The sequence below is a fragment of the Mustela putorius genome, unplaced genomic scaffold (assembly GCF_011764305.1).
Source record: "Mustela putorius furo isolate JIRA1106 unplaced genomic scaffold, ASM1176430v1.1 tig00000163_pilon_pilon_pilon, whole genome shotgun sequence".
NCBI classification, from domain to species: domain Eukaryota; kingdom Metazoa; phylum Chordata; class Mammalia; order Carnivora; family Mustelidae; genus Mustela; species Mustela putorius.
The window spans coordinates 124,090-148,078 of record NW_025421299.1 but is presented as its reverse complement, the minus strand read 5'-3'; the positions used below and the strand labels follow the sequence as shown (position 1 = coordinate 148,078).

The 23,989-nt window shown below is 45.2% G+C and overlaps 1 protein-coding gene across 2 annotated transcripts in view; it reads right to left on the bottom strand.

Annotated features, from left to right (window-relative positions):
- GEM (GTP binding protein overexpressed in skeletal muscle) overlaps positions 1-16,872 on the bottom strand; it is a 37,788-nt gene extending 20,916 nt beyond the window's left edge. The window contains exon 1 of one of the 2 annotated variants that reach the window (XM_045075817.1): positions 16,764-16,872. Coding sequence is in view for 1 of the 2 variants with exons in the window: in XM_004768560.3 (XP_004768617.1) it covers positions 1,536-1,553 (18 nt within the window). In the remaining variant the exon portion in view is untranslated. Of the gene's footprint in view, positions 1-1,535; positions 1,609-16,763 lie in introns of those variants that run through there. The other variant, XM_004768560.3, reaches the window with a different exon arrangement.
- Positions 16,873-23,989: the final 7,117 nt, after the last annotated feature.

Below are 23,989 nucleotides of genomic sequence, written 5' to 3'. Positions count from 1 at the left end.
GATTTGAAATATCCATTACATGCTGGTCTCTAGGAATACAGGGTGTTTAAGAGACAGTCCCTGTACATGGCTGGGGGTTTAAAAAAAAAAAAAAAAACTCAGGAGGGGCCCCTCAGGAGGTGGCTCAGTTGCTTAGGCAGCTGCCTTGGGCTCAGGTCATGATCCCGGGGTCCTGGGATTGAGCCCTGTGTTGTGGGTCCCTGCTCAGTGGGAATCTGCTTCTCCCTCTGCCCCTCCCACCCTGTGCTTGCTCTCTCCTTCTCTCTCTCTCAAATAGCTTCAAAGGCCAATGGGTACAAAAGCCGCAGCATGTAGGCACATACCTACCCTTTCCCATACAAGGGGCAAGAGGCACCCACCAAGTTTATGAGAGAGCAGCTCCATAAAATGGAGCTAAGCGGCTGGCAAGGCTCACTGACCATGCTCTCAGAGGGAGGAGGGAAGCCTGGGATCCACTGTGACCACCCACAACACCCAGGAGGGACAGGTCAACATACAGTACCACCCACTGGGACAGAGAAGGGCTTCCTGCCCAAACACCCACCTTCTCCTCCCCACTCCCTTCTTCATTCCTCCCCACTTCTTTGTCTGTGGTCTATGTTATTTTTCTGAACATCCAATAAACAGCAAATACAGTACATACTTAGCCAGATTCTCATCTATACCCAATGTGAACATCACGGTTGGATGGGCAACAGATGTTTCCACCCATTAAAATTTATATGAAAATTATAAACGTTCCTCTGACAAGTGAATTGAGTAGAAGCCTCTGAGACACTGTAAAGCCTTCCCTGTGGGGAATTCAGGATGAGAGACACATGACTTGGGGGCAACTGGGCTTGCATTTCTTTCAAAATTAAAGCACAGTCTGGGATTGCAAAAAGCAAGCTCCTTGCAAATGACACATAGACCCAATATTCTTATTGATGTTCCCATACTAGGGAATTCATACCTGGAGGGTTAGTTAAGAAATTGCAAAGCAAAGAGCCCATCTTCCTAATTAACACCTTAAAGAATTTTATTATGCATCAATTCATTTGTATGCTCAGGTTATATAATCTAACGAGTGGCTTGGTTTCAGATTTTATATTGCTTTTTGTATCTTCAAATTGCCATTGATAAAAATGATTTATTTCGTTTTTCACTCAATAAATTTTGATGAAGGGCCTATTAAGTACTGGGTCAAGTGCCAGGCTCTTGGTACACAAATGAAAGCAACGCAATCCTTGTCCTCAATAAAGTCACAGTGATTGAACCCACATTCAATACTGAAGCCTCTGTGCACCAATCCCAAGCTGGGTCAGAACAGATGGGCAGGATCAGTGGAAGACTTCACATGGGGAATCCCTGAACCTGAGAAATTAAGTGTTGGTCTCCCCCATTACCACTGCACTGAGAGAGTCTGTGCCCTCCCAAAACAAACACACATAAAGTAAAGGGTAATGAGAAGAGAAAATAGCAAAAACATTCTCAAAGGGAAATTGGTATTTGGTGTTTGAAGATCTAACTCCGATCGTTCTCTACCCCATTCTTACGTCACATTCTCCAGGCATGCTTGTAAGTCCCGTCTAGACTGCAAGAAGATGACATATTTTCCTGGGAGCTTGTAGGAAGAGACACAAGAAACCATCTCGACAGCTGCCCTGCTGGGCTTCAGGGACAACACAAACGTCACTCAGGTCGCCACACCAGCTCTGTGTTCTCATGGAAACTCTTCACTGACAACACAGGACACTACCTCAAACCACCTTAATGGGGGGAAAAAAAAATGGTGGTATACATTGTAAAAATACAAGGATCGTGAGGCCCTAAGGGACTTCTTTGTGGGATCAGAACCAGGAAATGAAAGCCAGCCGAAGCCAAGACTTCTGTACTGTCTCTCTCCCTCTCTGCACATGGCCTCTCGGTCTCTGCTTTTCACTACACATCTGTTTCTCTCTTTTCTCTCCACATACTATCTTTGTCTTCTCATCCCATGGCTCTGTGTCCCTTTGTTCTAGTCACAGGCTGAGACAGATGATCTCTGAGTCCCAATTCTGAAGTGCCAGGAATTGGGTTCCACTTGGATGAAACGTCCACCCTTGGTCCAATCCAGTGAGGCCTGGGAGGCGGGGCTAAGGAACAGGAGGCGGGGCTAAGGAGCAGGACCGCAGGTAAGGGTGGGAAAGAAGGACATTCTTGGCCAAAAGGGGCTCTGTGAGCTGCGCGACATCACAGAAAGTGTCTACTAGTCTCTGGCTATCCTGTCATCTCTCCATAGAGGCTTCGCTTGTTCTTTGTCCTCGGGCACTGGTTCGTAGTGGCCCAGGCTGATAATGTCTACATTCACTAAGTTTCTCCATTCTCTTATTTTCTACCCCGTGGCTTCTGCTCACCTCTAGCAGCTACTATTCCGTAGCTTCTCCTTACTGCCTGTCTCCATGTCTCTGGGCTTCTTTCCCACTTTACCACCATCATCTCTCTGAGGGAAGGGCATTTGCTCTCCGGAAAAGTATACTGGATTGGATCGGATCTCCACGGTCATGTAGCTCTGTTTGGGTCAGTCGTCAACCCATCAGTCCATCAGTCCCCGGTCCCATCACAGTAGCCAGGGTAGTAGGGTTACAGGCTACAGAATGAATAGAAACCAAAAATAAAGAACTGAACCGTCTGTTTCCGCTTTTCCCAGAAAAGAACTCAGGGCCTGGCAGCTTTCCTCAAAAAATGTCACGAACTTCTAGCACTGAAATCAGAAAAGACCTATCCTATCTCCGAATACTCTTTGGACAGAAAATGAGCTCCTTAGGAATCTCTATGGGCGCTTTAAGTTGTCAAACAAGAACTACTTTGGCATTTTTTAGGTATTTAATAAAATCACTACTCTTCTATTCAGCGTACTATTGTGTCCTCAGTTGGTATTTTAATAAGCCGCCTTCTCCTCAGATACCTACTTCTGAGAATCGGAAAGTAAAAGTAAAATAGGGTAAGTACTTGATAGATTAAAGCAAAAAAAAAAAAAAAAAAAAAAAAAACCTCTTCTTGCATCACAAAATCATTTAAGACTGCTACATAACTTCTCCATGACGAAGGCCTCATGATCTTGGTGGTAAGACTGCAATTCTTCTTGTAAAATTCTCTGTAAACTGCTTATTTAAACAAGTACAGACAAGCACCATTCTCTCTCTCCTGCCCTGTAGTCAGAAATATGAGCCAATTAATATTAAATGTTACAATGCCTCGTTTCTTGTCATAAATTAGGGGAATTGTAACACGCAAACATAAAGTAAGAGGAAAGAATACATCACCGAGAACCAGTGGGAAATTAAGAAAAAGACACATCATGTTGCATAAAAGATCCTAAATATTTTGATCTCCTAGATACAAGCCCAGCTTCCAATTCATTTATAACCTAAAGCATCCACTCACTGGTGAACGCATCTCTGTACCAAAGAAATGATTCCCTGCCCACAGGAAGTTCTCTTATCCACCACTAGAGACAAGCTCACAGGCCAGCCCAGGTGGGGCTTCTTGCTAGGGAAAACTCCCTTAGGGTATGGTGAGTTTTATCTGATTGATAACAACAGCAGAGCAATCTTCCTCCATGTGCAGCAAGATTAAGATTTGCTTTGGAGTGCAGGGGGGCGGGGTGTGGGGAAGGGCTCATTTGTATCCCTGAAAAGTAAAATACTATTTTAAGTGGTAATGGAGCAGGACAGCAAGATCCCAGCTTCATACACTCTTTCCGTAAGAAGCTCAGAATCCCTCTCGTGCTCTAGCCCCGATGAAGGACTCTAGAATACTCAGGCTCAGAAGACAAGAGATGTGACCTACCAAGAACTAGAGCCCTGTTTCTTGCAATGAACCCAAATCCAATTCAGAGATTCCCTCCCTGACACAGTTCCCTCCCTCCCAGTTTAGTATAAAACATCTTTAGCCAAGGAGTCCAACACGTTCCCAATGTAATTTCCCTTAAGACAGTGGATCCAAAACTGAATATATCTTTATTAACAAAATCCAAAACTAGCACATGATATCCAGACAACCTGGCCTAGAGGACAAAAAGACAAAATATAATATGTGAACGTAAGAAACCCAACGAGTGGAATTACTGCAAACCTAAATATAAAGTTTCTAGGTAAATCCTTTAGAATGAAAAAGCCATTGGAGATACACTCATTGGTCAGTGAGCCCTTCCACGGCAGTTACATATTATGGTGTTACGAACCACCTCAGAACTTTAGTGGCTTAAAACAACTGTAATTTATGGCGCACGTGGGTGGCTCAGTGGTTTAAAACAACTCTAATTTATTAACTCATAATACTATGGGTCTTCAGTTTGGGCTAGACTCAGATGTGTGATTCTTTTCTTACTCTCATTTGGGCTTACTCGTGTCAGAACTATCAGTTGGCAATTCAGGCAGGACTAGATGATCCAAAATGGCTTCACTCACATAACTGAAAGTCAGTGTTGGCTCTTAGCTGGGCTTCTCCCTGTCTCCATGTGGTCTCTCACTACCAAGGAGGCCGGCCTTGGCTTCTTCCCATAGCAGGAGCAGAATTCCAAGAAAGCCAGACCGGAGGCTGCAAGACCTGGAACTCTCATAGCTGAGAACTCCCACAAATGTCTTTCTTGCCACATTCCATTGGAGAAAATAAATAACGAGATCAAGCCACATTCAGGATGGTGGAAAATAGACTTCACCTACTGATGGAAGGAGAGGCAAAGTCATCTTGCTAAAGAAAGAGGACATAGAGATGGGAGGAATTTGTAGCTATTTATTACAGTCTGCACCCGAGGTACATATCTTATGAGCTCTAGCGCATAAGATACCCAGCACCTAGTATAAAGTTTGGCACACATAGAAAATATTTCAAGTCTGATGTCCAGTGAATACACAAGTCTTCGGAAATATAGCCCATCAGTTGCCAGCTAGGTGAAAGACAAATTTCAAAATGGAAACGGCTAGTACTTTTTAAAACTATGGTACTAACGTCTTGATCGACTCTTTTCTTATGCAGTTATATTTCCCTTTTTTCTACTTCCATTGGCATGAAAACTTGTTTCCTGCAAATAACTAAGCTTGGATAAGGATAATTCTGACATCTCCTTGAAAAAGTGTGCTCCTTCTCCATACCAGTTTCTAGCACCATCAAAACAACATGAATCCTTGTAGATATGATTATATAAACTGCTTGTAAATATAACTGATGTTCTGTTCCACAACATCTGGAAGCACATAAGGCCGCAATCCATTACCAAAAGAATGCAGGCACACTTGCAGCTGGCCACACTCCAGGTCTGTCTAGGAAAGGAACTCATGGTTACTTCTTCTCCATCTACATACTCTTCCCTTTTCTGGAAATGCAATCCACGTTCACAACTGAGTTGTTTTGTTTTATTTTGTTGCATTAGAGAAGGAGAGAGAGTTGGGGAGAAGGAGTGAGAATCCCAAGCAGACTCCACACCCAGCACAGAGCCCCCAATACAGGGCTTGCATTCACAACTCTGAGATCATGACCTGGGTCAAAATCAGGAGTTCGATCCGTAACCAACTGAGCCTCCCAGGCAACCCTGCAGCTGAGTAGTTTTATCAGCCCGTTTCCCACCTCTAGAATCTCAGGGGGTCCAACAGCCTTTTCTTATTTCATTCTGTCCCTTTCAGTCCAAGCTGACAGTTCTTCTGCAGGTATAAAATTATCAAGAACATTCTGAAGTCTCCCATATATGTCGCTGGGATTTGCTGTTAGGCAAGAGGGGTTGTCCACAAATCTTTGCTAGGTAATCCCATCTCTGTTTTTGCTTTCACTGAAATGGCTGAAAAACATTCCCCTTTTGTAGTCTTTTGTGTAACTCAATACTCTGACCTTTTGATCTTTCTGAGATATTAAAAAAAGGTCATATAGCCACACCCTCTGCTTGATCTTAAAAGCATGCTTTCCAAACACTAAATCTCTCTATTTTAGCACTCATTTGCAATCTGGATAGGCCGAAAGGCTCCCTTTGAAAACATCAAGTCTTGGGGCTTTTCTGTTTAACTGTTCTCTCTCTCTTCTTGCATTTTACTATCAGTAGCAAGAAGAAACTAGGCTGTACCTTCAACGCTCTGCAGAAAAATCTCTTCAGCTCAGTATCCAAGTGCATCATTTGCCAAGTTCTGCTTTCCACAGAAACGCAGGTCACAGGCCAGCTAACCTTCCTGCCACTAGAGAACAAGGATCCACTTTCCTCCAGCTTCCAATAACGTGTTCTTCAGCTCCCTCTGAGTCCCCACCAGAAGTGTCCTTAAAGTCCAGATTCCCATTAGCAGTCTGCTAATGCTGATGAGGGAGCAGAAGGCTGGCTGAGGACAAAGCAAAAGGTTGACACCTCGAAATCTCCCCCTCACCCCCACAACTCCTGGGTGGGACAAATGTGACATTCTTTAGGAATCTCCCAACTATCTTGATGTTAATGGCTTGCTAAAAGGGAAAGACAACCTTGACTGCAGGCAAGACCTCCAGTATCCATACCTTGTAGGCCCCCTTTAGCATATGCAAGCTCCGTTGAAACCTCCCTTTCCCTCACCTTCGCCCAACCACATGGTACCTACCTGCCATCCCTCACAACCCGGGGCAGCAGCTCTTCCTGCCCACGGGTCCTGTCCCCTGTTTTAATAAACCACCAGTTTGTACCAAAGATGTCTCAAGAATTCTTTCTTGGTCATCAGCTCCGGACCTCACCCCACTGAACCTCACCTATGTTCCAGAACTTCATCAATACTATGCCGGTATTCTCTAAGACAATTCTCATCAGCAGAGACTTTAACATCCATATTCCTACCATCAGTATGTCTAAGGCAATCCAGCCTCCTCAAAATTCTTCCCACCTCTGCCCTCTCCTCAATTCCAAAGCTATTCCAACATTTTAAAATATTGGTTACAGTAGCAGCCCGCTCACAGGTACCAAACTCTTGACTAGTTTCCTACTGCTGCTGTGATATATTAACACAAATTAAGTGGCTGAAGACAACACAAGTTTATTACTTTCAGGTTCTGTGGGTCAGAAGTGGGACATGGGGGGCGCCTGGGTGGCTCAGTGGGTTAAAGCCTCTGCCTTCAGCTCAGGTCATGATCCCAGGGTCCTGGGATCCAGCCCGGCAGGGCTCTCTGCTCAGCAGGGAACCTGCTTCCTCCTCTCTCTCTGCCTCCCTCTCTGCCTACTTGTGATCTGTTTGTCAAATAAATAAATAAAATCTTTTAAAACAAAATTGATAGCAGACTTCTGTAATAAAGGAACAATTGAAAATAACTAAATATTCTTAAGTTACTTGAAAGGCTACAAGAAAAAGTCACAGAGATCTTCTGGAATATAGAGCAAAAGTCAAAGAAATGGAAAAATACAAGCAGAATGTGAAGCATCATACAGAGGACTTGTGCAGAGTTTCAGAAAGAGAAAATAGTCCAAATACAGGAGAGGAAAACAGGAAATAAATAACAGAAGAAGATTTCTCAGAGCTGAAGAAAGATACATGGCTTCAGTTTACAACGGCTCAGCAAATACAGAAGAGAGAAATAAAAAAAAAAAGGCCCACAAAAGGGTACATCACGGTGAAATTTCTGAACACTGAGGACAAAGAGAAGATCCTTTTGTCCTGAGACAGAAACAAATGAAGGCTAACTATAAAAGAATGAGAACCAGACCGGTGTCACATGCATCAGCAACAAGAGATGGCAGAAAATACTTCTCAACGTTCTAAGGGAAACATGATTTTGAACCTAATATTCTGTATATAGCCAAACTCCCAATGAAATGTGAGGGGAAAATAATGACATTGTTTCCCATATAAGAACTCAAAAAAAAAAAAAAAAAAAGACCCCCCCCCATACCATCTTTTTGGAAAATAAATTCTCTTCAAAGTCACCCACACATCAACAACAACAACAGCAAAAAGGAATCCAAGAGAAAAGAAAAACATGGGACCCAGTAAATAGAGGACCCGACACAGTAGCTCATTTTAAAAAAAGAAAAAAGGAAAAAAAAAAGGTCCAGGATAACAGTTGTTGGTTGTGCAACAGTAATCAGTCCCAATTAAAATAAGAAATCAGAGAACTCTGAGAATAAGCCTTCAAGAAGAAATGAATTCACATGAACATTCTGATTAAGCAGCCAGATGATCTTGGTGATAACGTGAAGGTATGTGCTTCTTTTGTCCACAGGAAAAAAAGACAAAGAGGAATTCGGGTGTGGGGGTGGAGCATGAAAGTAAGAAATTCACAACACCCACATGAAGCTAACTTAAATGCGGCACGATTTTGAGTCATTTTCGAAGTGAAAAGACAATCCATGTGACGTTGATATTTGGAACAGTCTACTTTGTGAAGCTCGGGTTTTGTGACGTATAATTACATTTCCTTCCAATTGTAGGTCAATGTTCCACATGAAGTAATTTTACATGAATCATAATATTATAAACACCTTTTACTAGTGCCCCATTGTTATTGTAAAATAAACGTACAGAAAATCCACAAAACAACAGTAGAGCTTAGTGAATTACCATGACGAGAATATCATTGAACCATCGCCAGCTCAAGAACAGAACTTTGCCACCCACCCCAGAAACTCCCCCATTTCTACCCTCCCAATCTCAACCCTCCCTGCAATGATACATAATCATTTGCTTGGTTGGCTACAATCACTTTATAACTAAACATACATCCTTAAATGTTATACAGTTGATCTTGAGCAATTCAGGAGTTAGTGGGGACTGAACTTGCATAGTTGAAAATCCAAGTATAACTTTAAAAAAAATTTTATTTATTTGTGAGAGAGAAAGTGATAGAGAAAGAAGATCAGAGGGAGAGGGACAAAGAGACTCTGTGCTGAGCACAGAGCCCAACACAGGGCCCAATGCCACAACCCCGAAATCAAGAGTTGGACACCCAACCAACTGAGCCACCCGGGTGCCCCAGAAAATCCAAGTATAACTTTTGACTACTCAAAAATATAATGACTAATAGCCTGCTGTTGACAGGAAGCCTTACTGATAACATAAACAGTGAATTAACACATATTTTCTATGTTATATATATTATATACTACAATCTTACAACAAAGTAAGCTAGAGAAAAGTAAATGTTATAAAGAAAGTAATAAGGGGGGACGCCTGTGTGGCTCAGTTGGTTAAGCAGCTGCCTTCGGCTCAGGTCATGATCCCAGAGTCCTGGGATCGAGTCCCACATCGGGCTCCTTGCTCAGCAGGGAGCCTGCTTCTCCCTCTGCCTCTGCCTGCCATTCTGTCTGCCCGTGCTCGCTCTCTCTCCCTCTCTCTCTCTGCGGTTATCCTCGTTACATGGAGGGCAAAGCCCTTACATTACATTTCATGTCCCTGCAAAGGGCCTGGTAGTCACTCCCGGTGAAATCTTAATGAACTGAATCAGTGGCAGCTTCTGGAGAGAAGAAAAAGGCAGGAGGCAGAGGGGGACCTAAGCAGAAACAGTCAATATGTTGCAAGGGAAGCAATTAAGGAAAACGGCCCCAGCTAATATGAACCAGCTATGAAGATGAGCAAAGTACCTACAGATTTCCTAACAATTGGTCCCTTATGAAAAGTTTTATTTGTTCCCTAGGAAGCTTCTGAGATTTTAATTACTTTGATTTGGCTCCCAAGTCCTGGCAATATTCTTCTGGCACTCTCTACTCCGTGGGGCTTCAGGATGGGCAAGTGGAAGCACAGCCCTCGAGGATTTTTGTCCTTCCCCAGAAGAAACCCAGAAGTAGCCTCTCCATTGTTAATTATTCTGAGGTTTCTAAAGAAGCAATTGTTTACGGCAGAACCCTCCTTGGCTCTGTAAGCAGTCCTTAGACAGCGGATGCTGAACCCGGCTGCTCTGGGGAGCCAGTTCAGGAAGCAATCAGCCCTACAGCTGGGGAGACTCCCAGGAGGACCCGTCCTCCGGAAACCCAAAGGTTTGACAGACCCGGAAGAGAGCACACAGGGCTTCAATTCCAGGAGAGCCTAATTCAGACACCCAGAGCATCATCAAGGAACTTTGCTCCCACCCTTCCTTCCTCCTTTCTTCCTTTCTTTCCCTCCTACCTGCCCTCCTCTCTTGCCTCATCATCTGTTGCTCCCCGACCATGTCAAGCCGCAGCAATACAGAGATGAATTGCCTCCTTGGCCCACCTTACAGGCTGGATTTGTTAGTATGTCTGTAGCTGCATGAACAAATTTACTTTCCTAAAAAAAGTTTAAATATATCTTCCTCGACTTACAATGGGGTTCGGTCTGAATAAACCCATTGCAAGTTGAAAATATTGTAAGTCAAAAGTGCATTTAAAACACTCAATTTATGGGGGTGCCTGGGTGGCTCAGTGGGTTAAAACTTCTGCCTTCGGCTCAGGTCATGATCCCAGAGTCCTGGGATCGAGCCCCGAGTCCTGGGATCTAGCCCCGCATTAGGCTCTCCGCTCTGCAGAGAGCCTGCTTCCTCCTCTCTCTGCCTGTCTCCCTGCCTTCTTGTGATCTCTCTCTCTCTCTCTGTCAAATAAATAAATAAAAATCTTAAAAAAAAAAAAAAAATACTGTCCTAAAAAAAAAAAAAACACTCAATTTACGGAACATCAGAGTTTAGCCTGGCCTATCTTAAACATGCTCAGAACACTTACGTTAGCCTACAGGCAGGCGAAATCATCTAACACAAAGCCTATTTTACAATACAGTGTCAAATATCTCCTATACTTTATTGAAGACTATACTGAGAGGGAAAAACACAACGGTCATATGGGTACAGAATGATCATACGCGTATAGGTTGTTTGCCTGTATGCTGGCCTGGCTCCCGGGGAGCCGTGGCTCTCTGTCACTGCCCAGCATCACGGCATATCTCTAGCCCAGGGAGAAGATCAAATTTGAAGTGTAAAGTATGGGTTCTATTGAATGCATACCTCTTTCACAACACTGTAAAGTCTAAAAATCATAAGTCAAATCATTTTAAGTTGGGGACCATCTATATCTATCTCCTATTGGCTCTGTTTCTCTGAAGAACCCTGACTACGACAGTACATTTTTGAGAATGAGAAGAAGGTATCCCAAAGTTCTGCCCTCGCTGGAGGAGGAAGAGGGCCTCCTGGCAGCCTAGAGCAAACATGACTTGAAAACTATATACAGCAGCCATGCACACGTCCTTCATGCCCAAGTCATTAGCAAACAGAGGTCTTATTATTCTTAGTCCTTATTACTCTTAACACTAATAACAGCATATAACCACAGATACATGAACTGTGGGCGGGGAAATGTCATCATATGTTTGGGTGCTACCGGTCCAGAAGGTGACTAGCAATGAACCACCATGGGAATTGATCCAAAATGCCAAAAACAAATCTGAGAAACTGGGAGAAATATTTGCAACTATATGACAGATGAAAGTCAACATACAAAGAAAGATCACGCATCAGTGAGAAAAAACACAGATAACGCGAAGCTGAAATGGGCAGTGGACCTGAACAGACAGCTCTGAAAATGAGAACTAAAAGCGATATTCAACTTCAGTAATAATCAAAGAAATGCAACTCTATAATAATAGAAACAGCACTCTGACTATCAAATGGGCAAATATGTGTGGATACAGGGTAGTAGGCACTTTGTGGGCTGCTTGTGGGAGTGTAAAATGAGTCAATGTTTCCGCAGAGCCATTGAAAAAAAAGCCTTGAAAGCCTTAAAAAGGTTTGTGACCTTTAGCCCCACATACACACTTATAGGCACTTATCCCAAGGAACTAAAAAGATACCAAAAGATTTATGTACAAGAGGGTCCATTAGAATATTATTTCTAAGGGTATAAAACTGGAAATAACTTAATGCCCAACAATAAGGGATGATTAAGTAAGTTATAGTTCATTAATACAATGAAATAGGATGCAGCCATTTCCTCAAATATTTTCCGGCCTCGCCCTCTTTCAGGGATTCTAATTACACATATTTTATAGACCCCTGGAGTTGTGCCATAACTCACTGATACTCAGTTCATTTTATTCTTTCATTCTTTTCTCTTTGTGCTTCCTGCAGCAATGCCCTGGCATTTCTAGCCTGCCCCGCACATGGGAAAAGTGGGCCGCGGCAGTCAAACCAAGTCCTCAGGCGAACAGAAATGGTGAGAGCCAGGGAGACACAGGCAGACCACCAGCTGCTCTCCCTCCCACCCGCCCTTGCGTCATCATTCCAGGCCCCACCACGGCTTGTGAACCAGCTTCATCGTCCAGTGAGATTCCAAGTACATCTCCATACCCAGGTAAAGAATCATGGACCTAGTGGGTTCAGGAACAGGAAGGAATGCATCCACATACCAGAAAAGGAAAGAGAAGACCTATTCCCGGGGGTAAGCTATGCCATGGGGAAGCCTGCACAAACAACCCTAGCTACCTTCCACTCCTGCAGGATGTCCATTCCTCTGGGGCGCCTTCCTCTTTGTCACTGTCCCTCTCAGCATCGGTGGATGCAGTTTGGTAGGCTACAGGCCAAACTTGGCAAGCAAGGAGAACAGCTGGGGCCTGACTCCTAACTGGGCCTGTGAACTACGGTTCCAGAAAGCTGTGACAGGAGCCAGGTGGGCAAGGTGCAGGCGGGCTGACAAGGGGAAGGGTGCCAGGCAGACCCCCACCCTCAGCCACAGTTCAGGCAAACCGGCCATCCGGACAAAGCAGGGTCTAGAATACCAGCTCTGCACCGGGCATTGAGAAGTTAAGGCCACTTCGGTGCTTTTTATGGACCCCCAGGTTTGCCTGGGAACAGAGAAGTGGACTGGCAGGAAGTGGGACGATCAGGCCACAGCTTGTCCACAAACCATGAGGCCACTGAGTGTGGCAGGGCTGGCTGTGAGCTGCGGGTGTCCTGGTAGCCAAATGCTCAGCGTCTCCTGTCAGTGACTAGTGTGAGGCTACATTAAAATTCATTTCCATGAGATACTGCAGAAACATTTCTAGGCACCATCCACGTTTCTGGCAGGTTTTCCTCATAACGCTCGTGTTTTCAGCTTGCAGGAAGCTCACCAGCTATCTGTAATTTATTCCTTCAACCTTATCCCTCGCTTCTCCCTCACACAAAGTCTCCATGAAGGGCCAACCCGCGGATGTATGAATCCTCAGCAAAGGCTTCCATGTCCTGTCTCCTTGCAGCTTGACCTGGAAAGTTCTACCTTGCCTAGTCCCACACGTCAGGCTCCCATGGGAAAGAATGTACCCACACCACTATCCAGAACTATAAAGGGTCTGAGATTTTGCCCCACTTGCAAGCTAACAATGGAGTCAACCACAACCCCATGGACACTAGCAGAAGATACGAGACTATTGGCTTAGATATCAAAAAAGCTTTATTACTCACCAGGAAGCAAGCACCCTGAGCCTCAGCATATTCTGTGCTCGCTCCCCAAACGCCAGCCCCCACAGGGCAACACAAAGAGGGCCGATGAAAATCTGCTCAGAGAGGAGGTTTTGCTACAGGAGAGGAACCCAGGGCTTAGAGAACCAGAATCTTTTCTAATGAGGCGTGAGGACGCCTTTCCTTTGTTCTGAAAAGAAACATCATTGCTATCTTCCAGGGCTGTTTGCCAGGCAAACAGCTTTGAAAAGATGATACCGAAGAGGAGCCGGTATCCACTCACAAGACATGCAGAAACACAGAGACCCATGGAGAATCGTCTCCCAACAGCCACCAGAAGATAAAAATAAGATTCTGGAGCTATACGCACTTCTGTTCAAATCCCAATTCCCCTCTTACCAGTTGTGTGACTTTGGACACGTTACTTAATTTCTCTCAACTAATTTTGTCTATCAACTAGATAGAGTAGCATTCACCACAAAGTTGTTGTAGATTAAGTTAGTAATATCTGTGTAACACAGAGCAGCAGAGTGCTGAGAGCTCACTAAATGGCCAGCATCATTATTATTACTAGTATCCATCTGTCCAAACTGTGTAAGTCTTTAAAGCTCGGCATGGTGGATCCCTTTGTGGATGCCCTCCTTCCCCTCCCTATTCTACCTTCCAATTTCCCATCAACCACAGGAAGCCCAGCCCCCCTTCTCAAGTCACCAGCCTCTCTTTAGTTCAATGTGTTCCAACAGGAGATGATTCTTGTTCTGTTGTTAAATCTTGTCATTTCACTGTACATGTGTGTCTTGTCTTCTCAACTGGATTATTCTTTATTTTAAAGATTTTATAATTTATTTATTTGACATAGATCACAAGGAGGCAGAGAGGCAGGCAGAGAGGGAGAGAGAGAAGGAAACAGGCTCCCCACTGAGCAGAGAGCCCGATGTGGGGCTCGATCTCAGGACCTGAGATCACGACCTGAGCCGAAGGCAGAGGCTTTAACCCACTGAGCCACCCAGGCGCCCTCAGCTGGATTATTCTATCCCAGAGGGCACAGATTCTGTTTTCTGCCTCTTAGTATTCCCATGGCATACTGCTTGTCTATTACACCTAGTACACACTCTAGAAAACATTGACAGAAAGATTTTCAAGCCCAAGGAAACAGAGAATTATCCCGTTGTTGAGCAGTTAGGCCCCTCTCCACTACACAAAAGTGGTGTATCTGAAAAAAACAAAAACAAAAACAAAAAGAGCCCAAAACCAAGACAGAGGCCCTTCTTTGCAGCACAGAGGATGAAGCCTGGCCTGTTGCCTGAGCTCTGCCAGCCCAGTTCTAGCACTATGCGCCCTCTCCGACTCCCAGCCCCGGTGCCAGACCCTCTCCGTGACTCATCTCCAGCACTTACAGGAGAGGCCTGTCAGGAATCCTGGGAGTTGCTCCCTTGGCAAAGGGAAAGAAATCCTGGCTACAAGAAGGAATCGTCTGAAAAGAATTGTTGATTCAAAATCCAAAAACAATGTTATCCCCTGAAAATCCAACTTGCAGCCAATCTCTGGAATGAAAAACAAACCCCCCTCCCATTAAACGCCATACCCTGGGGTGGCAAAACACATGTACTCTAACCTAGCTATAAACCAGCAGGCCAAAACCATCTTCTGGGGGCATTTCAGTATTTAGTAACCACCAGACAGCTGATGAAATCCAGATGTGCACTGCAGTCTTCTCGGCCAGCAAAGAACAAACAGGCCTTCCCAGCCGTGCCCACCCCCACCGGGCCAGGCCTCTGAGCTGCCACACTCTAGCTACAGCAGGATCTGGGGCTCCGTATCACAGGCTCTCATCCTGTCCCCTGAAGCAACCACCACACACGGCCAGGGACGTTTCTGAGAAGAGAGACCCCACTGCAAAATTCTGACAAATCTTGTCACCTTGACCTGGAGAACACCCTTTCTTTTAGGTCCAAGTACTGAAAACTAATGGTAATAGACGCTGCAAAATGTCTCCATAGGGAGAACCCTGGCCTGCGGTTTCACACAAGAAGTGCTGCAGGGGAGCGCCTGGGTGGCTCAGTGGGTTAAGCCTCTGCCTTCAGCTGGGGTCTTGATCCCAGGGTCCTGGGATTGAGCCCTGCATTGAGCCCTATATCGGGCTCTCTGCTCAGCAGGGAGCCTGCTCCCCCCCCCCCCGCCTACTTGTGATCTCTGACTGTCAAATAAATAAATAAAATCTTAAAAAGAAAAAAAAGAAGACGAAGAAGTGCTGCAGGGTTGGAGGTCACACCCTCCTCTCTTCTCTCCCGGAAGCTCTGGTGGCTGCATCAGAAGGAGGGTAGACAGGAAAGGGGAACATGACACCTCACCCTCAGCCCCCAAGTCATCTACAAGGCCTCTTTACTCCCCTGTGAAATCAGAAGCATACCACAGGCTGTCCATGTGTGTGTGTGTGTGTGTCTGTGTGTGTGTCTGTGTGTGAGTCTGTGTGTGTGTTGGGGGGATAAGGGGATGGGTAGAGGGTGCACACAAGCAAAATACAAGCAAATCAGGAGAGACCACATGGTGACCTTCCCAAAATGGAAGCCCCAGATCTACTGTGGGAAGCTGAGGACGAGGCGGAAGGCTCTGAGAAAGAAGGGCATGCGGCTCACTTCACACAGCTGCTGGAGGCTCCTCGTTGTGGATCAAAAAGCTCTCAAGTCAGACTTATGGGCCCCTTCTAGTTCTACCACATATAAGCTGAGCGATCTGGTTCAGGTTGCTTACCTCAGTTAGCTTCAAATTTCCTCCTTCAAACTGGGGTCCACATGGACCTACTGTCATAGAATCTATAGACTACACCGGATGTCTTCCCAAAGCATCAGTTTCCCTGGGTGAAATTAATGTCATACATTTTACTCCAAAGAGAAACATGGGCTTGTCATGGAAGAGACATGGAGGGATAGGGTTGGTGTGCTGATGTGAGAAGTCGGGGCCAAGGCCACCCCAGTGCTCGTAAGGCAGATGGCACAGATGGCCGACCACACAGCCAGGGTCCTACTCCAGAGCTCCAGCTGAAGTTTCCAGATACCAACACAGCCTCCCTTGGAGAGAAAGCACCAGACTGTGACCCAGTCCTGGCCAGGGGGTCCTGAGGAGAAGGCTGCTGGGGGAAGCAGGGATCAAGGGGCTTCAGGGGAAGGTGTGTCCTCCCCCAAAAAAGAGATCCATGGGAAGAAATACCCTCTCCTTCATGCAGGTGACTCTCTACACCTGATGTCTAAGGCGGCAGCAGCCATCTTCTGACCCAAAAGAGACGAGCTCACAAATGAACCAATGCCCAAGGGCCCTTGAGAAGATGGACAGACGGATGAAAGAGGCCAGCTCATGGTTAGTCCCATCAAGGCCTTAGTTAACCAGCCCTGGGATCACCAACTCCAGACACCTTGTGAGTTGCTAAATGTCCTTACCTTGTAAGAAGTTTTTTGTTGGGTCTTTCAATGTTTGCAGCTGATAGAGTTGGTGTGGAGGTAGCAATTTTGGATTCATTCTCCATGTCTCAAAGTTTAGGAGTTTTTCCCCAGTCTAGGAGACAGAAAAGCAACACAGAGAGTTGCTTTAATGTTGATGCTCACCCTGTTTATTGAGCTCTTGTACATTGAGCTCTTACTCTTTGCCAGACCCCATCTTTCTTACTTCTCCTGACAACCCCATGAGATCAACTAGTAGTGCTCTTACCCTAATAGTTTACAAATGGGGAAACTGAAACACAGAAAGGTTAAGAAATTTGTCCAGGATGATTCAGCCAGTCTGTGGCAGAGGCAGGCTTTGCACTCCCATGGTATAACACCAGAGCCTACGCTTCCACAGCTCCTCTACACTGTCACTCAACTCAGAGAATTATAAGAGCCCTGGAAGGCAAAGCAGCTCCCCCAAATACAAAAGTAGAAAGGATTCTGTTAAACATTTCCCAAGGGGTTACTTTCTGAGTGTAGGTAAATTCTCCTATGCCCTCTCTTGGCTTTCGGAGAGGTGTCGTTTTTCCACAAACACAGTCAAATTCATTGACTTCCATGGCCCTTATGTCAAACCATTGGAAATTCATTAGGTGTTGCCAAATGTTGTGGGAGTCCCCTACAAAATGCTGGTGGCTTAAGGACATTTTTCTTAGGAGAAAGTCAGCAGTTTTTAAAGGGATCTGGTTATCCAAAAAGACAAAGAATCAGCCTTCTAGGGCACCTGGGTGGCTCAGTCAGTTCGGTGTCTGCCTTCAGCTCAGGTCATGATCCCAGGGACCTGGGATGGAGACCTACACTGAGCTCCCTGCTCAGCGGAGAGTCTGCTTCTCCCTTTCTCTCCCCTTCTGCCTCTCCCCCTGCTTGTGCTTGCACACTCTTATTCTCTCAAATAAATAAATAAAATATTTTTAAAACCTGAAAAAAAAAAAAGAATCAGCCTCCTCATACCTGTGCTCATTGCAGCCGTATTCAACAGCCAGTATATAGAAACAACCTAAATGTCCTTCAGTGGGTGAATAGAAAAAGAAAACGTGATACACAACACACACACTGAGGAGTATTAGTCAACCACATAAAAGAAGGAAGTCCTGTCATTTGCTACAACATGGATGAACTTGGAGGACATTATGTTAAGTGAAATAAGTCAGACAGAGAAGTAAATACCGTAGGATATTACTTACATGTGAAATCCTTTTTTAAAAAAAGATTTTATTTGTTTATTTGACAGAGACACAGCGAGGACCAGGACCTCAGGTCCTCAGGATCCCAGGACCCCAGGATCATGACCCGAGCCTATGGCAGAAGCTTAATGACAGAGCCACCCAGGAGCCCCTTACATGTGGAATCCTAAGCAAACACACAAACCAGCAATTTCATTGAAACAGAGACTAGAATGGCAGTTGCCAGGAACTGGAGAGAGGAGGAAATAGTATAATCTAGGTCAAAGGGTACAAACTTCCAGTTATAAGAAGAGTAAGTTCTGAGGGATCTAATGAATGTGTGGTAATGATAATTCATAATAGAGTATTGTGGACTTCATAAGTGCTGAGAGTAGATCTTAGGCATTCTTACTACAAAAAGGGGGGGGGAGTGGTTAACTATGCAAGGTAATGGATGTGATCATTAAGTTGACCTGGTAATCATTCCACAGGGTGTATATAAATATAAATATAAATAAATAAATATATGTATACATAATCATGTTGCACACTTTAAATATATGCAATTATATTTGTCAATTACTCACTTAAAAAATAAATTTTAAAAGAATCAGTGTCCTAAAGACACATCAGATGCAGCCAGTCCTCACCAAATGTTTTAGCATTCAAAGGGAACTTAGTTACCATCAAGACCAATGTCCTGGTTGTACTGAGAAGGAAAACAAGACCAAGAAGTAAACTGACTTGCGAAAGTCACTCGGTTTCTTTAGGACCAAGGCTGAGAGTGGGCCCCAGAGCTCACAGCACTCACATCTCCCATGGTAGTCTGTTGCATGGCCTGATTTTCCACCATCACAGCTCCCGTCTGAATTCAGAGGCCCTGATACCACCTGTAAGCAACCAGAGGCTCCTGCCATATGCTCTGAGGCCCACTGTCCGTCCCCTTTTCATGCTCTCTTGTTATTGCCTATTCAACTCTCTCTCCTGCCTTAGAAACTGACCCATCATCAGCGTGAAGAACAGTGTTATTTGCTTGCCATTGTATCCCAGGGATGTAGCACATGGTGGGCTCTAAATAAATCCTCACGGTTTGAAAAAAATGAATCTGTGAATGCATGAATGATAATCATCTCCTTAGAGAATGGCCTTCCTAAGGCGACACAGGGCTTGGTATCACCCGCTACTTTCCTCCTCAGTGCAAGCTGAGACAAGGCTCACAGAGGAACGAGGATGGTTGGACGAGGAGGGAAGAAAACAAATCCACAATGGCATTTTGAGGAGGGCACGTTGAGTCAAGAATCCCAATAGATGTGTTATGGTCCAGAGACCCTGACTCAGATCGAGAGAAGCAAGTTCAAGGAAAAGGAGGAGTCCCCGAGACCCTCACGCAGACTGCTTGGCCCTTGCTGCCATAGAGACTCAACAGTCCTGCCAAACCAGGACCTGACCTCCCCAGGTAGCAGCAGGTGTCTCCAGCCAGGAACTTTGCAGTAATTGCTTGTGTCCTTCTTCTTCACCAGACACAACTTCTGAGCCATTAATATTCTTCCAGGGTGCAGAGAGCATGCCAAGAACTTCCTGTAGCTTATGAGTCATGGTCTCTGAGCACAGAACATCTCCCAGGGAAAGAAGGGTTGCAGAGCCCCAATCCCCAAGGGGATATCTTCCCAAGGGTGCCCTGCCCCAAAAGCACCCTGGAAAGGCCCTGTTAGGGATGCTGGGTTAAATTGTCCAGGGTGCCATGGAAACCTCACTGGGTGGCTAGGGCTGAAAGAACTTAGAGCGAACAGGAAAACAGGCACTGACCCGGGATGGGCAGCCTGATGTTTATACTCAGGAGCCCCAGGCTTGACAGAATTATTGAAGTAACCAAATGAGAAAATGTATGTGATACTGTTCTGCAAGCTTTACGCACTGTTACTGCTAGTTGCTATGATTAAACAAAAGTCAGACGTCAGACCTACAAGGCAGACATAATGTTCTCTGTCTCTCCTTTATATTCCCTTTGAGCTCCATTCTTCAGGAAAGACTAATAAGGAGGGAGCACTCAGAATGTCTTCTTTTTTGTTTTAAGATTTTATTTATTTATTTGACAGACAGAGATCACAAGTAAGCAGAGAGAGGAGGAAGCAGGCTCCCCGCCAAGCAGAGAGCCCAATGTGGGACTCGATCCCAGGACCCTGAGATCATGACCTGAGCTGATGGCAGAGGCTTAACCCACTGAGCCACCCAGGTGCCCACTCAGAATGTCTTGATTGTGAAATTGATTTCAACTGGATTTGCTGCAGGTGAAGATGGGGAGCTTCAAAGACCACTACAAGGGACAGGAGAAGAAAGGGTGACATTCATGACCGGGACTGGTACCCACAGAGACCTGCAAACCAAATGCAGAAATCGCAGCCTGTTAAATAAGCATATATTTATCCGGGGTGGGGAGAGGGAGAAGAAAAAATGAAAATTAAATTAAATTAAATCATTTTAAAAAGCAGCATGCACTTAGCAAAGTAATCTGCATGTGGTGGAACATGCCTACTTGTGATAAGTCTACTTTGAGTCAATCAACAAATATTTATTGAGCATCTCCTCTGTGCCAGAATGGTATTGGATGCATGGTTTCCAGAAGCTCCTCAGAATCTTTTTCCTGTTAAAATTCTAACATGTTCCCCACCTAACGCCAGCTTTGCACAATAATATTCTCAACACTCCTTTGACCCAGACGACGGGGGCTACCGAGACAGTTTGGGAATTTACTTCTATCTCAAGTGTTGTTCTTTTCCCAGTCTGTGACACATTTTTCTGTTCTCTACTTTCTATAGAATCTATTCTCTTTTGCTTCTTCTCTCCTGTTTCTCACACAGCTAGATACACGCACAAGGAGCTAAAATGCTGACAACAATTGCAAGACACTTCATTCCTGAGGGCCTCAGTTTCCTCACTGGAAAATTGGGCGTGCTGAGGAACATACACTCAAAGAACCCTTCCCGTTCTGTCCTTTGGAGACCTTGAAATTCGATACGCAGGTCTTCATTTTTCAATGAGGAGAGGAAGCTCAAGGCAGGGAGAAGCACCCAGATCATGGGCAAAGTTGAGATCAGAGATGCTAACATTGTGGAGTTGCCAACTTGCTCGGAGACTCCATGTCCAGCACGTAACAGCCTGACTTGCAAGAGACACTGTGCACAGTTCATCCATGTCCAGAACAAGAGGGCAACTATGAGACTGGGAGGAAGGAAGACTATTAAGTGATAAAAGGATCGAAGTTCTGTAGATAGCTGTTTTTCATTAGGTCTTTGCCAAGAAGGTTGACTTTGGCCTGAAACTAGGGCTAAGAGCCCTGGGATGGCAGCAAGGCAAGAAGAAGGATGGCTTCTTATCCCTCTTTGGGCTGGACATCAGCCAGGCAGCACTGATGCCTGCAGGGACCCTTGGCAGGCATCTTCCAAAGAGAGACTTTGGTAACCCAGAACACTTCCCACCTCCAACATTGATAGAACAGCACAGGAAATACTCCAAACTGGGGCGCCTCGGTGCCTCAGTCAGTGAAGCATCTGACTCTTGGTTTCTGCTCAGGTCGTGATCTCGTGGGTCGTGGGAGCGAGCCCCTTGTCAGGTTCTGCACTCGGTGAGATTCTCTCACTCTGTCCCTCCCCCAACCCCTGCTCTCCCTCTCTCTCTCAAAAAAGAAATAAATCTTTAAAGAAAAGAAAAAGAAAGTATTCCAAACTGGTCATAGCCTTCTCCAACCTCTCCAGTCCTCAAAATGCGACTCTGAGAAATGGATAACAGTATAAAGAGAAAGGAGAGGAAGGCCCAGAAAGACAAAGCTGATTTGCATTAAAGGACAAACACTGAGTACCAAGAAAAGAACTCCTTCCTGGAGGAGAAAGCAGAAGAAAACCCAGCCAACGTAAGGTAGAGTTAGAGGGAAAGGCCCGAAAGAAAGGGAGAGACAGAGAGAGCTCACAAAGGAAGAGGGATACCCCAGGAGGGGAGAGCTGTTGTCCTACTTGGTGCATCTCCATATTGCAAGAACCTGAAGAAGGATTACTTCGTTGTTTATTATGAAGTGTAATGCATCTCTTCCAGGGCTCTCAATGAAGACTCGAAAGGCTTCACAAAATTTTCTTGAAGTTGGAAATGTTTCTTTGAATGCCGCCCTGTGCTAAGACCATTGCAAAGGCGTCCGGGTTGCATTCTGGTGAGCGCACTTTGGAACAGCACATTCTGCCTGAGGTGACCTCAGATCTGTAATCTGCTGGGTTTGCAGACACTGCAGACATGGGCTTGAAGTCAAAGGGCGCTGGTTTCCATTACTAATTGTGTAAAGGAATTGTTTGGTCTCTGCTTCCTCATTTTGAAAATAGAAAGATGATGATTTCTAAACTGATACAGTTTGTAGATGGTGGCCCTCAACTGGGAAGCCATGGATCCACTCTGAGCTTTTTGCAAACACATGTGCCCACGAAAAGGAACAGAGCAGTGACACACGCTGCAATATGGACGAACCTGAAAAGCGTGAGGCTAAGGGAAAGGAGCCAGACACAAAAGACCAGGTACTAGGTCGATTCTGTTCACAGGAAAGGTCCAGAAAAGACAAATCTATACAGATAGGGAGTCGATTAGAATTTGCCTGGAGCTGGGAGGTGAGTGTGGAGACAGGAATGAGGTTTCTTTTTGGGGTGATAGAAAGGATTTAAACTAAGATTGTAGTGAAGGCCACACAACTAATACTAATAACCACTGAACTGTACACTTCATTTTTTTAAAAAGATTTTATTTATTTATTTGACAGATAGAGATCGCAAGTAGGTAGACAGGCAGGCAGAGGTGGAGAGAGAGGCAGGCTCCCTGCTGAGCTGAAAGCCCAATGCGGGACTCCATCCCAGGACCCTGAGATCATGACCTGAGTCAAAGGCAGTGGCATAACCCACTAAGCCACCCAGGCGCCCTGAACTATACACTTTAAATGGGTGCATTTTATGGCATGTAACTTATGCCTCAATAATGCTTTTTAAAAGCACACATGCTTTTAAAAAGTACACACACATCACCCCCACTGCAATAGTCCTTGTGGGGGGTAAAATTCCGAAAGAATTTCTTCCAGGTATTTTTTCTACCTATCTTCCCTACCTCCACATAAGAATCATTGACACGAGGCTTTGCCCCTCCCAGAGGGGTCCATAGCGCCCGCCCCACTGGCTATCCCCTAGGAGCTGGTTGGAAATTAATCAGAGGCCCCGCTGCAGAAGCATGATTGTGGCTTGAAACTGGTGAGCATATGAACCTCGAGAAGCAACTGCTGTCCCTACAAACAGTAAGAGTTATGCCCTTGCAAGGTCTTTTCTTTTGTCATGACTTTATCCTTTATGAATCCAACATTTGCTTAAGGAAAGTCCTCTCGCTTAAGGAAAGAGAACATTCTTGCCTTTCAGAAACCAGGTAATGTTTTGGGGGAGTGGTGGTGGAGGGACTCTTTTCAAATGAAGGTAATTCATTATTGGTTATCAACAACACTAACCAATGTTGCCTGCCTGCCTCAGAGCCTTGCCCAGATGTTTACCTGGGGTTGCCACCAAGGGCGGAACACCAGGCATCTGAGGAATGCAGGTTCTCATCTCTGTTTCTGGATGTACGTTAGGGAATCCAAATGCCCATTTGTTGTAGCGGTGAGTCTCCCCACAATCTGTCGTGTTGGTAAACTGCCCCACTGGTGTTTCTCTCAGTAATCCCACGTAGCACCGATCTCAGATGGCTGGCATCGCGCACAGGAAAACAGCCGGAACACGAGCAACATTTCCATATTTTGGAAATGTTGTGAATGATACAGCAGGGGCCTCCTTCCTAATTGCTCTGTTTCTGGCCTGGAGGACAAGCAGAAACTGGGTTTTGGAAGCTGTTTTGGGGCACTGTTAGTTGCAGAAGCTAAAGGCTGCCCATCCCCCCAAAAGACATTGGCATTATTTACATAATAGAGACTTTTCCTTGCAATTTCTACTTGAAAACATGAGAGACATTATC